Source organism: Sander lucioperca, chromosome 2 (assembly GCF_008315115.2).
Source record: "Sander lucioperca isolate FBNREF2018 chromosome 2, SLUC_FBN_1.2, whole genome shotgun sequence".
Lineage (NCBI taxonomy): Eukaryota > Metazoa > Chordata > Actinopteri > Perciformes > Percidae > Sander > Sander lucioperca.
The window spans coordinates 41,995,758-42,012,157 of record NC_050174.1 but is presented as its reverse complement, the minus strand read 5'-3'; the positions used below and the strand labels follow the sequence as shown (position 1 = coordinate 42,012,157).

General features: G+C 42.1%; 1 protein-coding gene across 1 annotated transcript; it reads right to left on the bottom strand.

Moving 5' to 3' along the window:
- Positions 1-448: 448 nt before the first annotated feature.
- fzd10 (frizzled class receptor 10) lies at positions 449-16,177 on the bottom strand. Its single transcript, XM_031300711.2, has 2 exons — positions 16,167-16,177; positions 449-5,561 (listed from the first exon to the last, which is right to left on the bottom strand). Exon 2 carries the CDS (start codon positions 5,056-5,058, stop codon positions 3,229-3,231), a length of 1,830 nt encoding a protein of 609 aa, XP_031156571.1. The 5' UTR covers positions 5,059-5,561; positions 16,167-16,177; the 3' UTR covers positions 449-3,228.
- Between the last annotated feature and the right edge of the window lie 223 nt (positions 16,178-16,400).

Here is a 16,400-nt window from a genome sequence, read left to right as displayed (position 1 = left end):
TAAATCAAGTAATTATCAAACGGTTTGATGCCGTTTCCACAACAAGCAGAGGCTTTTTTTTGTCAATAAATCATAAGCTAATGGCGACACTGCTATATCTCCTGCATGGCTTGAAAGAATGAGAGACAGGAAGTGGATGAGTGTGGGGTGACGTATGACGATATGTAGGTCGGAAATTCATCAGCTTTAGTCACATATTTGTGGCGGGATTTCCCCGCTTTGTCAAATAAAACCTGTCATCATGTCATCATGTTTAATGATCAGCAACAGCAGACCAAAGATGTCTCTCTACCGAGACACACTCCTGGCTTGAAAAGCTGTGATCTGATGTTATAAGATCTATACTTTTAAAGGCCTAAATCCAGCGATACATACAGTTGAGTCTGATTTTTCCACACAAAAAAAAAACTTTCTTGCCAGCAATACTTTGCCCTTGCTCTGAGCAGGATTTTTTTTTTCCCTTTGAAGAGAAGAGAAGAAGCGAAGTGAAGCCTGCTTGGCTGAAGAAGCCCTGGAGGAGGGTGGTAACTGTCATTTATATTTACAGCCTTCCCAGACACCTCGGGGGCTGTTATCCAGGTGGCCTCTGTTGAAGCTCTTCAGAAGCACTCGCACCTTTTTGGCAACTCAGAGTATCAATAGACACTGGCTGACTTTGATTCAGCCACATAGAGGTTGTGAGTCATGTGCTTTTGACTGTTAAAACCGGTTGGGTTGACGCTGGAACTTGAATGCCCTCCGGGATAAAGCATTACTACACTTTTGAAACTTTATTAAACTGGAGAGGACGCTCTACCAGAGGTTTTAAACTCTCAATAAAATATTTGAAAGTGAAGCAGAAAAAGGTAGAAAAGGCCTTATATTCCAAAACGTACATCTTTTTTTTAATTTTTTTTTTTACATTCATTAAAAAGCATACGTTTATGCCTATTATGCTTACTCATCTATCAATATTCATATTCATGTATGTGATTCTGTCTTGACATGACTTCAAGTATCCATATTTTCATCTTGCTCTGTCAGCACTGTCAAGACAAAAACAATTACCATAGCTTTGAGTCAAGACTAGACTTGTGGCTCTCAGAGAATGTACCTTAAAATTGTTGACAGCGTGAAGATCGTTTAACACACCAAACATCTCACGATACCGCACAACGTATTCAGTTTGCTCATGCTTCAGAAAGCCGCTTCAGTCAATATGTAACTACTTCAAATCCGGGCCAGATGTGTCTTTAGAAATGTCACTATGCTTTGCTGATAAGAAGAGAAGAGATGACAGATATTTTGTATTTTTGGTTTGCAGCGATCCTCTTTTCAAAGTCAAACCCTTCAAACGGTCTAATCCTGTCCTGAATGAGAGCTGGATTATTGTGTAACCCCTTCATTGATACGCAGCGACACACGCAACACAGCTAGAGAGAGAGAAAGAGAGAGAGAGAGAGAGCGAGAGAGATAGGACTATAAAAAAGTTGTATAACCACTTCAGCTGGGGTTGAAAAACTATACAAAGGGTTATATAAGCATCCAGCATAAGGGCAGTGAAAATCATTAACAGGTTATCAAAACCCTGATGTAAACCACAGCTATAACAGTGGAGATTTTGGTCAAATAAACACAACTGTGAAGATGCTAATTTGTCAATGGGATGACACCAGCACTTTCTCTTTTCATCTCGATGAATAATGGCTGTAATTGTGCACACTGTTTCAAGATTCAATTTTCTCTTCAAACAGTACGTATTCCAAATGCAAAAAAAAATAAAGCCACTACATCAAAACTGTGAATAAAATGTGATTGTATATTAAAAATGAACTCACCAAATCTAAAACTATATGCAAAGTTACTTTGTTGCCTGAATATAAACAGCAAACGGAGTGCCATGTACAATCCTTTAACTTCATATTTCTTTGCTTTAAGTTGTCTTTGATGTAGCCACCAGAGAAACAAACATTTAATGTCCCATTATTTCCTTATGAACATTTAAAAACAAGAATAGAGATGCTGCTATTTATGCTTTCTGTGTGTGCTGACTTAAGCACCAACATGTCAAGCATGGTTACATCCTTTGTATATAGGTAAAAGTGTTTTGCCAAAGCAAGAGATATACAGTGTACGTACAGTACAACATGTATGAGCTGATCTGAACTGGTCATTAGATCAATCCGTTATTACTATTGTAAAAATGTCTCTTTTTGTCACCTTTTGGTCATCTAAACAATGCTGTCTCTGTCAATTATATTTAAAGCTATTCTGAATGCCAAACGTATCGTTAAAACCCAGCTCTGACATACCATCACATTAACAAATGATGGCGAATGATTTCGATTTTTATGATGTATTAAAATGACGGCTGCGAACTGAACTTCGTACAATAGCGAGAAGCACAAGCGCTGCAATAGTAAAATAAATAAGACCAGCTTTATGCGGCTGTATGAAAATGAGAGGGAAGAACAACACAGGTGCAAAACACAATTTGGGCTTTTTACGACATTCAAAACTAGAACGTTTTATTAATTTTTCTATAAAATCTGATGTTTTTAGAAATATATACAAATGTTCCCTTGTGCTATAAAACAGCAAAGAAAAAAAAATGGAAAACAAACGTTTTACAACGTAAACGTGTACAAATAACTTCTCAATAACGAGTGCTTGATTAATTTATGGCACGGATTTGCCTCACAATGGGCAGTTCGGAAGGTCTTGAGCGCTTTTAAACAGCTGCTCTCACTCCAGTTCAAACATATATATATGACACTGCCTCCATTTCCATTAAAAAGCCTCGAAACACAACACTCATCTCTCGAAACAATTTCCTCCATTGTCTGTGGTGTCCTTTCATTGTCTGTAATCTGTCACTAACAGTACAAGTGTCTTTTTTTTTTGCCTGTAAGGAAAACATCTATTGCACATTATTCAAGTGACCCCATGGCACATCCAAATGGTTTATTCCACTCTTTTTGTCTGGGGGACAATACGATTTTTTTTCTCTCTACAAAGTTCCTCAGTTGGATAAGTGAATCCAGGAGTAGCAGATTTTTTTTTTCTCTCAAACAAAGGCAGCTCTATTTGCACGAGATGGTCCAACACACAAAAAAACACGTTGCATTATCGTCAACGCAGTTTGCATAAATAAAACATGAACCTTTTTTTGATGGCACTCTGATTACAAAGTCTCATTAAGTAAGGGCTTTACAAGTATGTTTTGGGTTTATACAAAAAAGAGCCAGCTCATACACATGTTGGAGGGGGCCGTGTAGGCTCATATTTAGAACTGTGCCCTTTGAGAGATGGGTGAGGTTTGATGTAAGGCCTGCTGCTGGTAAACACACTGGCAGCCTTCCTCCTCGTCCTCTTCTTTAGCTTCCTGCTGAACACGTTCTGCCATGACTGCAGTGTCTTTGAGGTCCAGATCCACATGCCGCTAGTGATGCCCACCACCAGCAACATGAAAATCTTCACCATGAAGATCTCAACAGCCGGGATGGAAGTCTTCATGACGCACTCGTCTGACTCCGGCCTGCTGCTGTCCACGCACTTCTGCTCCGCTGCCAGGACGCGCCAGTAGTCCATGTTGAGCCTCTCGTAGAAGTAGCAGGCGATGACGCAGGTGGCCGGGACAGTGTAGAGCACGGAGAAGACCCCGATGCGAACCATCAACTTCTCGAGCTTGTCCGTGTTCTCGCCCTCTGTTTTCATTATCTTACGAATGTGGAAGAGGGCCACGAAGCCAGACAGCAGGAAGGAAGTGCCGATAATAAGGTAGCAGGAGAGAGGAATAAGCACAAAGCCCGTGAGAGCTTTGACGTCCATGCTGCCCACGTAGCAGACGCCCGTCAGCTCGTCCCCGGCCACCTTCCTCATCACCAGGATCATGATGGTCTTCACGGCCGGGATGGCCCACGCCGCCAGGTGGAAGTAGCTGCTGTTGGCCTCAATGGCCTCATGACCCCACTTCTTCCCCGCAGCCAGGAACCATGTGAGAGTCAGGATAACCCACCAGAGGGAGCTGGCCATGCCAAAATAATACAGGATGAGAAACACAATGGTGCAGCCGGTGCTCTCCAGACCCTCCTGGATAATATACTGCACCCCATTGTCTCGGTCACAGGCTATTCTGTCAGCTCCCACAAAAAGTCTGATGAGGTAGCCCACCGAGTAAACACAGTAGGACATGGAGAGGAAAATAATCGGCCTCTCAGGGTATTTGAACCGCTGTGGGTCTATGAGGAAAGTGAGCACAGTGAAGGCGCTGGAGACAAAGCAGAGGATGGACCAGATGGCTATCCACACCAGAGAGAACTGCTTGTCTCCCTGACTCCAGTATACGTCCACTTTGGGGTAGCATTTTGGGGCACAGGACTCACTTTTCTCCACAAAGTGAAACTTGCCAGGATTGCTGCACGTCTGCCTGCTGCTGCCGCTGTCCTTAGGATGCAGGTCCTGTCCGTTCAGAGGCCGCTGGGGCCTGAAATCTGGAGGCTGGGTGTGGGAGACTTTAGGAGGCTCGTCTGAGCCGTTGTTGGGCGCCTCCATGCAGAGGTTGTTTGGGTCGTTTTTGGTCGGCAGCCGGGAGCAGTCCAGAGAGTCCGGCCAGGGGAAGTTAAATTGTTCCAAGATGGGAGAGCATTTCAGCTTGACCTGCTCACACATGACTCTACATGCTGGGATGGGGTTGGACACCTGCTCCGTGCACATGGGAGCGTACAGTGAACACAGGAAAAATTTGAGGTGACTGTGGCATCCAAACTGTATCAGCGTGGCAAACTCCTGCAGCTTTATCGCTGCCTCCTTTTGGTCATCATGGCCCATTAGATTTGGCATGCGTGTCATATTGTAGCCAATGTCTTTACACTGGGGGATGCTGATGTGTTGACATCTCCCCTCTCCAGACCAGTCGGGGTCTATTGAGCTAATGGCTGAACCCCCACCACTCCACAGGACCAGCAGCACAAAGATGAGGCTCGGTTTAACAGTTGAACGCATTCTCCCTTTCATGATTAAAGAAAAACGAAATAGGCTAAATGTTTCACCACTACCACAACACACGTTTTTCCTCATTCAAAAAGTCAGTGGTGAAAGCCGGCTGGTGTTTGTGTGTCGGATCAATGTGGAAGGGGGAAAACAACTTACAGAACTATCTGCTGCAAGACCATCGTTTCCTCATTTTAGGTTCGCAGAGTTTAACAAAAACATAAACCCAGCAGTGGTCCGAACATGTTTTCTCGCTGGAAGTCGCGTGCGTTCAGGTCCATGCTTTCAAGCGTTCTCAGTTTGTAGCTGAAGTGTTGGAGCTACTTTCAGCCCCTCTCTCTCTCTCTCTCTCTCTCTCTCTCTCTCTCTCTCTCTCTTTTGCACCGTGCAGTTCGGTCTACTGGGAGTAAAAGAGAGTGCTAATGTGTTCCGAATCGTTTCCTACTTCTTTCCAAAAACTCTCACTCATCCGTCCTCACGTTTCATGTCACTTCCCCCCCCCCCCACCGGAGTATCTGTCTGTGCAGCGGAGCGATTTCAGTCCTTGTGCGACAACTTGGGGAAAAGCAACAAAATAATTGTCCTCCAGTCTTTTTATGCGGCGGGGACGGCTGCTCACAAGGCACCTGCAACAATGAATCAGTCAGGAAAATAAGTCAAATAAATATCCTCGGTGATAATAAGAATTGTGTCCCAGAAATTGCAGGATTTTGCTCCTCCCTGCAGCAGGCAGTTGATGCGTTTGGTGGCAGCGCTCGACTGAGCTGGTCGGAGCCTTCGTCCCGGTCTAACCTGCCAAAAGATCCGCCTTCAAAGACAGCTGCTTTGCATAAGAAAGATGACACTGACACGCGGATTATTTTCAAATCGTGCGGAACAGCTTGTTCATTACAGCAGTTTCAAAGGGCTCGCAGCAAACTTCCTTCTCTCTGTTTGTTTGTGCTCAACCCGCAAACTTCAACTTTAGGTACAACAGGACACATTTTTTTTTTTTTATGAGAATCTCCAAAATGTTGCGTTTGGTTACAACTGATTTTAACGGTCTGCATATGTGATGATGCAGGGCAAGTTTAAAAAAAAAAAACATATTTTCCCCTCTTCCATTGCTTTCCCTTGTGAAATAAGTTTTAGAATGCATCCTACCTCCCCTAAATAGCATGTAGGCTATAGCCTAGAGAAATGACTGAACACATTCAGTTTTTACTGCTGCAATCTGCAGTTACACAACATTTTTTATATATTTGTATTATAGTTTTGGTTCAGTGCCACCTCTGATTTTGCATTAAGGGTGTAGCCAAACATAATCCAGATGTTTACTTAAACTAAGGAAATGCTTTAAACAATGAGATAATCCATAGGAAAACTAATTTCATATTGTCCCTCCTGCACAGGAAGACATTACTAAACATACATGGGTCTAAGAACAGAGATGATGCTGTTCGACATAAAGTAATGAAATAACTGTGTGTGTGTGTGTGTGTGTGTGTGTGTGTGTGTGTGTGTGTGTGTGTGTGTGTGTGTGAATGATGTGGTTCAGTTTTGCTTCTTGCGTGTTTGTGTAGCCTGTTCTCTTTCCATGTTCCATGGTGGAGAGGAGGCCGTGTGACTCAGGCTCCAGCTGTTTGGCAACACCTGGAAGCTGCTCGACATCCTCCTGGACCCATCTTAGTCATATGTTATATACACACTGCCAATCATTTCGTCATATGGATACGTCTATATTGTAGATGTATTATATTGGTCTATTCTGTACACACGTCATCTATTGCATGTCTGTCCATCTTGGGAGAGGGATCCCACCTCAGTTGCTCTTTCTGAGGTTTCTTCCATTTAGTTTTCCCTTTAAAGGTTTTTGGGGGGAGTTTTTCCTTATCTGAAGTGAGGGTCGAAAAGGAAAGAGGATGTCATGTGCTGTATAGATTGTAAAGCCACTTGAAGCAAATTTGTCATTTGTTACATTGGGCTATATAAATGAATTTGACTTGATCTGATACCACAATAAGTAAAAAAAAAATAAATACTGTGTTACATGTAAAAATTGCACACAAAATGAAAAAATACAGAAGTATTAATAGCATATTATTCTTAAAGTATAAAAAGTAAAGTATTATGCAGAATAACACCCTTCAGAGTATTACATTATGCTATGTTGTGTTATGGGAATTCTGTTTCTTGCATTAACATGTAAGCAGCATTTTCATGTTGCAGCTGGTCAAGTCGAGGTGGAGCTGATTCATATTTTTTTATAGTTTACTCTATAAAAATGTGGCATGTTTTATTTGTTGATACATGTTTTGTACGTAAAATCTGAACTGGCAAAGTGACCTGTATCATCCATCAAATAAATGTAGTGGGCTAAAGAGTAAAATTTCCCCCCTTGAAATATAGTTCAAGTACAAAGTAGCACAAAATGGAAATAGTCACATAAAGTACAGTATTTGAGTAAATGTAGTTACTTTGACATCTCCCTGTAGACTGACTGGAATCACCCATAGTGATTTTTTGGTGTAGAAAAACTGAAAAATAATGATCAGAAACCATAGTCTTCAATATCATGCAAGCATAATGAATGCTGATCAGTTTAAGATGAAAGTGATTGCATGCATGACTTATGTTGTAGGGCGGATTGCCCCTTTAAATAATAATACATTGCTGATATACGGCATTTCATGTAATGTATACACGCAGAAGCAGATGGGTTTACCACATCCTCTCACTCAATTCAGTTCAATTGAGTATGCTTTATTCATTGCTCGATGCAAGTTTGCAAACAATATTCACACACATAACAAAAAGAAGAGAAGATAATGGATTTAAAAAGTAAAAAAAAAAAAACAATGACTAGATTCTATTGACTAAGAGAGAGTTTGGCTGTCTGTATGAAAACATTCTTGAACGCACCAGGAACCACTCGTTGAGAAAGCGTCTAAGGCTGTTGATAAAAGCACATCCCATTTTAGCATTCATTAGAATTTAGTTCAGTGTGTTCTGGCCAATATTCAATAACACCTTGCAGTCATATCCTGTCTTTTTCAATAAAGGACGTAGTCCAGCAAATAAATAAGAAGGTGGAATTCCTTTTACAAATGCCAGCCTCAAGTGTTGACATTGTTCTATTGTCAAGCCCAGAGAAGCTTGCATTAGTAGCTCAGATACTGCTTAGCCTCTCTCACAGTGACATCTGTATTTGCACCAGATGTGGACAATTTTAATACTTTCACCATTTTTCCGGGATGTTTATTTCTTTAGTTGTGTCACACTTTGAGAGCCATACATGAACTGTCCTAACAATCTACAATGTCTAACTTTTTTGGACCGTATAACTGATTTTGAATCACAAATGCAACCTTAAATGCAACATTTTTGCGATATTTTACAATCCTGGGAGTTTAATGGAAATTTTCAATCACAGACACCTCTTTATATGCCCTCTGTAAACCCTTTATTATAATCACTGATTCTAATAAGAGACTCTCACTCCACAGTGAATGTGATAATTATTAATAATAGCTGGCCTTACAGACACATTACAGTAAAAAGCTGTTTCATTCTTCACATCTTAATAAGCTGAAGTGTCTGTGGCACTGTGCTGCAGAGAATCTTTTTGGGTGTGATTTACCATGTTGTGTAAGCTTGGTGATGAAACCTTCTCAGAGGAAGATATTTTTAATAAATAAAATGAAGTCATTAATGATATTACTCAACAACATTCATAAAGCAATGTGTCCAATCAGTGATCATTGTTCTCCCGCTGAGAAAAAAGGCACAAACAAACTGAATTCACTTCAGCTTCCCCTCGAGAAAACTTTTTTTCTTTTGAGCTCATTTGTTATGATTGCACAGTGAATCAGTGGTTACTAATAAAGTGGAGTTGTTTTTTTTTTGCATTTTCACCCATTTTCGTGAAGCCAATGGTGAAATGACCATCTCCCCATGAGTACACTTACTCTATATGTGTTAGCCCTGTCCAGCAGATATCCTGTCTCTTGCATGGGATAGGCTCCAGCCCCCTGTGACCCTGGACAGGATAAGTGCTTTAGAAAATGAATGAATGGATGTGCTTTTATTAGCCTGTTAAAGCCAAACAATTCCTGTAGAGAGCCGGCCTGCATAAGACACAGCACCAAAGTCACAGTGTGTCATAAAATAAACCGCATACAACGCATCAACACATAGACCGCTGCAATAAACGGTGCACGTAAACCCTGATGGTGCATTGTTGTTACAGTGGGTAACAACAATGTAACTCCATTTTGGTTTTATATTGCGTCGGTCTGTTCGTGGAGGAGCTGGGTGGCGTAACAGAAGAACAGGTTATGAGGCCTTTTACCTTTTTTTTATGTGTGTGAGATCCTCCAGACCTCACTCACATTACCTTGTAAAAAGTTTGTGGCGGTAAGATTTATACTCCAGCGCTAGCCATGGTCTTCATCAGGGGTGAAATACTGATCACAAGTAAACAGGAGGGCTTTTAGTAAGTTTTTACAAGAGTCACCAAAGTGCTTTTAGAAGTATTTCAGAAATGTGTTTGGGCAAGATGAGAAACCTGGCACCAGCGTGCCTAAATGGTTTAAGCACAGCATATCTTAGTGGTGGCATTTCAGCTGTTAGCGCTCAGTGTGTGGAGCAGGAGCATAAATATAGGGTATGAGTACACTTATGAACACAATACCCTCCTCCTATGCAGCACATGTGCTTCTCAGATTCCACTTATCCAGCTGTTAACGTTTGAAAGGGGCTTGGTCCGAAAAAAATATCTCACATTCATCACTTTATTTCAAAATGGCAAATGCTAATATGTTCCCAGTTTGTAAGCAATGCTTTTAGCTGACGCGTTCTATCATTTTAAAATCACTTTAGTGGCAAATTCAGAATGATATGCAAAACATTTTTCTTTGGCAAACAAAAAATGTGATGTGAAAGATAGGACTGGCAATCCCAGATGTAGTAGCAGGCTGCATACATATTCTGACCCCTCACAAAGACAAGGGCAACAGCTGACATGCGTGCGCTGTCCCTCCCTCTTCACCAGACCTTTATCATGTAGCTGATGTGTAGAAGAAGAACAAAAAGACACAAAAAAGTGTAGAAGAACAAAAAGACATGACCGCTTTAATGTGAAGAAGAATAATGTTATAGCAATGTGTTTCCAGAGCCAGGGCCAGTTCTGTTTTGCTCTCCACTGACTGATCATTCAGCTTTTAGGAAACCCTGTCTGGCATATTTCAAAGCAAATATCTGCCCTTATTATCGCTGCCTTTGGTGTAATGAAGCCGACAAGATAATACTGTCACACAGTCTAATAAGAAGACACAGTCTACTGGTTTGTTGTAATTCATCGCCTTTGTTCTGTTCTCGCTCCTGTCTTTTCCTCCTGCCTCCCACTCCTTCATGATTGTTTTGGTCATGATGATATGTCTTTGAAAATGAGAAGAAAAGGGGAGGAATCAGGCCTGTTCAGTCTTTAGCATCTGTAGCCTCAGCAGCTACTGTCTCTTTTATGATTTTTTTTTTTCTCCCTGTCTACCACCCCCTGTTTCATATACAGCCCCCTTCTATAGATCATTCCTACTCACACAAGTGCATAACACACACATCCACACACACAAACACACACACACACACACACACACACACACACACACACACACACACACACTCTCACTCTCACACACACGGCAACTTTATCTCATCTTTGCAACCACAACAGTGCGATGAAGAAAAGCAGCGCAGCTCCATCTCTGAGAAATCAGAAACTGTGAGATAATTCTGTAACTAATAAAGTGAAAGGAGGGGGGTGGAGGGTGGGGGTGGGGGGGGCTCTTTGATGGCTGAAGCTGAAAAGATATTTTATTTTTTTTGTGTGTGGGATTTGCGATGTGTGATTCTATGGAGCGAGCTGGCTCCCCTGCTGCTCGGCTCTGGCTGGAAGCTGGCCCCCCTCTGGCTAATGTTATGGAGAATCGGAGGAATTTTATGGCTGTCTTTTCCCTCAGCCGCCTTTTTTCTTTTGTTCCCCTTTGAAGAATGACTTTAGACATTTTATTTACATATTTGACCATGGATGAAAGAAATGAAGGGGTGAGGAAGCAAACCTCCTTGGGATCTTTAGGGAATATTGATCAGTAAAAATGAGTTGGAGCTAATACATTTTTCTCTGAGTACCCTGAAATGAGATTGGTATCAAACACGCCACCATGATGGGTACATTTCTGAAATTGACGCCATCAGTTCTTTGAGGGGAAAAACATAATCTGCTTACACCAACTCCATATCAGTAAGAGTACTCATAGTTTTTTTTTCTTCTCTTAATTGCTGTGGTTAGATGCCTCGCATGCTGTTCCAACATGTGAGGTATGCTATGGGAGAGATGGGGGACGTTTTAGACATGTTTGGCATTGTTGTCGGCGCTGAAAGGGCATGTTGATTAAACGTACGGGTGGGGTAGGGCTATAATCTTCTTAACCAAGGCCCTCCTCTTCTCTTTCAGAGGGCACAAAGAGAAGAAACAACACACTCGGCTGGAGGTGAGACTATTTGTCCACATGCCCTGCACATTGTCTGAGGATCCTGTTCTCCCTCCTGATCGCACGCATTCAGCGTTTAGCTCAGGATGATCCTATTTATCAACATAATCTGTTATTTTCTCTCTTATTGCCACTCCACATTTTGTGAAGAGGTTGGTGCGGAAAAAGAAGGAGAAAAAAGGGCGATGGGAAAGCATCCGAATATTAAAGCAAAACTCTGTCCTATCCCAGTTTAAAAGAAACTTTTTTTTTCTTTCTTTTTTGCAACAGCAAGCAGAGATAATTGTGTTTAATATCACACATGGTATTTTTTCTGTCCCGTTTGAAATGCAGGGGCTTTAATAAGAGCGCCAGTTTTAGTAAAGGGTCAGACGTTTTGAGGAAACGCATATGAATCAAGCAATTAATTATTGAAGAGCCCTGTCAACATCAAAGCTGCAGTATTCTTTGCTCATATGGTTTAAATGAAAGTTCAATGAAGTAACTTATTAATGAGGACTAATTTCATTCACTCTTCTTTTCACTTCGCTGTATTAAAACCTGCTTTGTTTCACTGCCGTTATTATGGGTAGAGTTCCATCTGACCTCATTCATCTTGTGGTTGATAAGAGGATGTCACTGCGTCGTAACCTTTCAAGTGTTTATAGAGTAGATTAGTATAATTGTAAGGATGATGGACCGTTATATGACTGGGAAAGCTGTCAGCCAATCTGCAATAAACAGCGTTGTGATGAATGTTGTTTGTTATGAAGCCCAATGACATCTGGGTTGAGGCTGCTTTGACACAGCAATATTAGTTTAGTGGGATGTTCTTACATCATACTCTTTCATGTGGAGGTCGTTTAACAGCAAAGAGAAGAGGAAGGGAGGAAGAAGTGGTGGAAGAGGAGGATAAGAGGAGGAGGAGGGGGATTGCTGGAGTTCAGCGGCTTGAGACGAAGCAATGAACCAAAAACAGTTGCAGTCAAACACATTTTTTTTGTTTTAGAAAGTCCCATAAGACCCAGCAGAGACGTGCGAGAGCTGGCTCTGCAAAGTTCTTTTAAAACATGGCGAGCGATTAGTAGACGTTCAAGACGAAGGAGGAGGGGGGAAAAAAGTCAAAATTATTTTATTGCCTGGGTCGGTGAAGGACGCTGATGGCAATATTATTAGCTGAGGTCCTCGTGGGGGCACTTGAGTGTGAATTGCTAATCAGGAAGGCCTTCTTCTGGTCTAATCCCTCTTTGAGTGGCCGGCCTAGGAATCAGCGCGGCTGGGGAGACTCCCCACTGTTTCTGGCTCTGGAGGCTCCATTCAGTAGCACAGCCCTCCTGTTCCATTCCCACAGTCCCCTCACACTGTGCATTGCAGCCATGCATGTGCGCACTCACACACACACACACACACACACACACACACACACACACACACACACACACACACACACATATCCTCCTCTAACCAAATTAGATTAGACCCTTCCCTTTCTCCCCAGCAAGGCGCTGGTCTTTTCTCTGCCTGGTCATTTATCCTACCCTTTTGTCTCTGCTTTATAAAAGAGAAACAAATTCCCAAACAACTCCGCTCCCTAAGAATGCACCGGTTTGGAAAAGAATGAGGGAAGGGCAGACATCTTTAGCAGACCTGAGGTGATGCTATAATATCGCTAACCCTTTGGTGTGTCAGCTCTAATGATGTGTAGGGGAGAAGAGTGGTGTGGCAGAGCAGTGAGAACAACGCCAGCTGTGCATCATGTCAACCTGTTACCCCAAAACAACACTGAGCCCTTTCTGACAGCAACACTAAGGATCTCTTTATTGTGGCCCCCTCGCTAACATTGTCCAACATTTGCTCTGCTTGGCTGTAAATACTCCCTGACTAGAATAGATAAAGTGCAGTTGGCAAACTGTCTGCATGAGACGTGCACCATGTGTTTCCGAGGCCTGTAGTATTAGTTGTTTTGATTTTGTGTATCTTTTTTCCTTGCAAACCAGTAATGGACACTGACGCATATAGGCAAAATAAAGGCCTCTTTTGAAAGGGTCTTTTGTAAGAAAGCCCTGGTGGAAGCGTATTCCTCCTGGTTCAATGTGCAGCCAAGCTATCCCAAAAGCAGCAAATTGAGATCAAAGCTAAATTAAAGCTGACTCGTTCAAAGCAAGATAAAAATGTGTGAGCCTGCAGCAATATTTTCTCTATTGATTTCCTCCTTTGCTTGCACTCCGTGGGACTGTGCTGTGCTCAGCGCCAGCGTCGGAGATTCTAAGGCTGCTGCGGGGAGAAAGGAAATGACTATCGATACAGACAGAAAAACACTGTCATAATGATCAGGGATAAATGGATTTCACACAGCGCTTGACATCTAAGCGATTGGGTAACTTTTCATTGCCGTCCAAGTCTGTTTTCACTTTGCATTAAGACACAGGGAAGAATAATGAGAACATCTAATGGCAAGCATGAGAGTGGCATGAACAGCGAGCATGGGAACGGCATTGTCTTCTTGTGCTGTTATTAGCTGTGATTCTCTGGATGGAAGCAGGCGCGTAGAGCCAAGTTTTGCCATTGTCTTCTCATCCAGTTGCACGGATCTCTTTTTTAAGGAACCACATGTGGAGTCTATCTCTCTGAAGTTTATTTAGATTTGCCAGAACATTTGAAGAGTGTCTTTCACAGACATTTCTCTGGCCCGCTTTCTTATTTGCTTTTATGTTCAGCACTAAAACAAAGAATCCGGCAAAAATGAAGTTTTCTCGGTGCTGCACAGCAGATAACTGCACATCGGAAAGATGTCAGCTTTAATTAGAGAGAGCTAGCTCCAATGTGATGTTCCAACGATAACACAACAGCAAAGAACATGTCTTTGTTACGTTGATCTCAAATCTCTGTAATTATGGGCAATTTACAATCGCTCTACTTGCGCTGCAGGTTGCCGGCAAGGTGTGAAGGCACGAGTGAAGGTAAAGGTGAAGGATTCAGCGCTGCATTTGAAGTCCTGGGAGGGATTGACAAGCCTTGCAGTGAAACCTGAGCAGGTATGAAGACAAGCTGGAACAATCAGTGTCTGCACACATTGCAGACCAAGAGTATTTTTTTTTCTTTCTGATGTAATTCTCATGTTGGATCTGCACACAGTCTTGCACATCAATCTTTATCTACAGCAGAACAATGTAGCAAAAGATGTCGGAAAGCTGATCAGAAATCCAAAATGTCTGTCAGTCGACACTGGAGACTTCAACAACTGACAAAATGTGCACTACTCTTTGTTTTCCGTGTCTAATGCAAGAGTGCATTTGCACATCTTTTATGCTCTCTTCACCTCTCTGTTGTGAGGTGTAACACCTGAGCAAGCTGAAAGGAACATGAATCAAGTTGAGGAAAATGTCTTTCAATCTTTTTCAGATATTGTTTCATAGCTGTAAGCAGTCTTACCTCATCTGTGAGGCTTTCTCTTCAGACAGAGGGATCACTGTATCTGTAGGCATTCCTCAGGCTCAAATATCAAAACAGCACTAAATAACCTGTCATTCTCCCTCCCCAGAACATAGGCGTTGCTGCGTGATCAAGCTTGTGGTCCATTTTTTGAGGGAAGAATTAACCCACAATGGTACAACCTATGAAGTTCAAAGGTTATACCATTGCGGGATGATTTACAGACAAAAAACTGAAAAAACACACAACACAAATTGAGCCGTAATCTGAAAAATAAAGGGGTCTTGTTGTTTAAAAATTGCCTTTGAAATAATAGCAGCAGATAGTAGCAATACATATATATTTTTCACACATTTAAGCCCTTGTCAAAGAGATAGCTGTTGTTAACCCAGTTATGGAATGTGCCTATGGACTTCCCCCCCGACACACACACACACACACACACACACACACACACACACACACACACACACACACACACGCACACACGCACACACACACACACACACACACACACACACACACACACACACACACACACACACTCTTAGCAAGTGCAATGGCTGTTTGACTCCTATACATTTGGTGTTCCAGAGATGTCCCAGACATTGATATTAAACATAATACCAAGTGAATTCCATTTTACATTCCACATTCATCAGTGCCCTTCTACGCTATGCTACGCCCTGCTAGGTCCAGCTACGCCCTGCAGTGCCCTGCTACGCCCTGCAGTGCCCTGCTACGTCATGCTACGTCATGCCATGTCCTGCTACGTCATGCCAAGTCCTGCTACACCCTGCTATGCCCTGCAGTGCCCTGCTACGCCATGAACTACTACAACAACTACTATTTCTAGTCATAGTTCCATTATCTTTATTGTGACTATAACTGCCACTGTTCATCATACCCCCAACCAGCACCAGCAGACAACCACCCACCAAGAGCCTGGGTCTGTCCGAGGTTTCTCCCTAAAAGGAAGTTTTACTCACCACTCAAGGTTTCTCCCTAAAAGGGAGTTTTTCCTCGCCACTGTTTCACTAAATGCTTGCTCTTGTGGGAATTACTGGAATTGTTGGGTCTTTGTAAATTTGAGTGTTGTCTAGACCTACTCTATCTGTAGAGTGTCTCGAGATAACTCTTGTTATGATTTGATACTATAAATGAATTGAAAATTGAATTGAATTGATCGAACGGGGAACCTGCAACATAATCTAACGCTGTCAAAAGAAAGAGCCACTACGACAGTAAAGTCTAAACTCGTCCTGTTTGAAACTGTCTGACATGCCCTTTTAATACATCCTGTTTGATACGCTTCAGTTTTATCTCCAAAGTATACGGGATGGTATCTTTGGGGAAGGGCTGTTTTTACTATGATCATAAACAACACATTAAAACAATATGCATTCATGTCTTTCTATCACACATTTCTTTTTCTGCTTCATAGTTCGTGTAGACAAGACCACTGCTGTCTCGTGTCACGGGAAAAGTTGT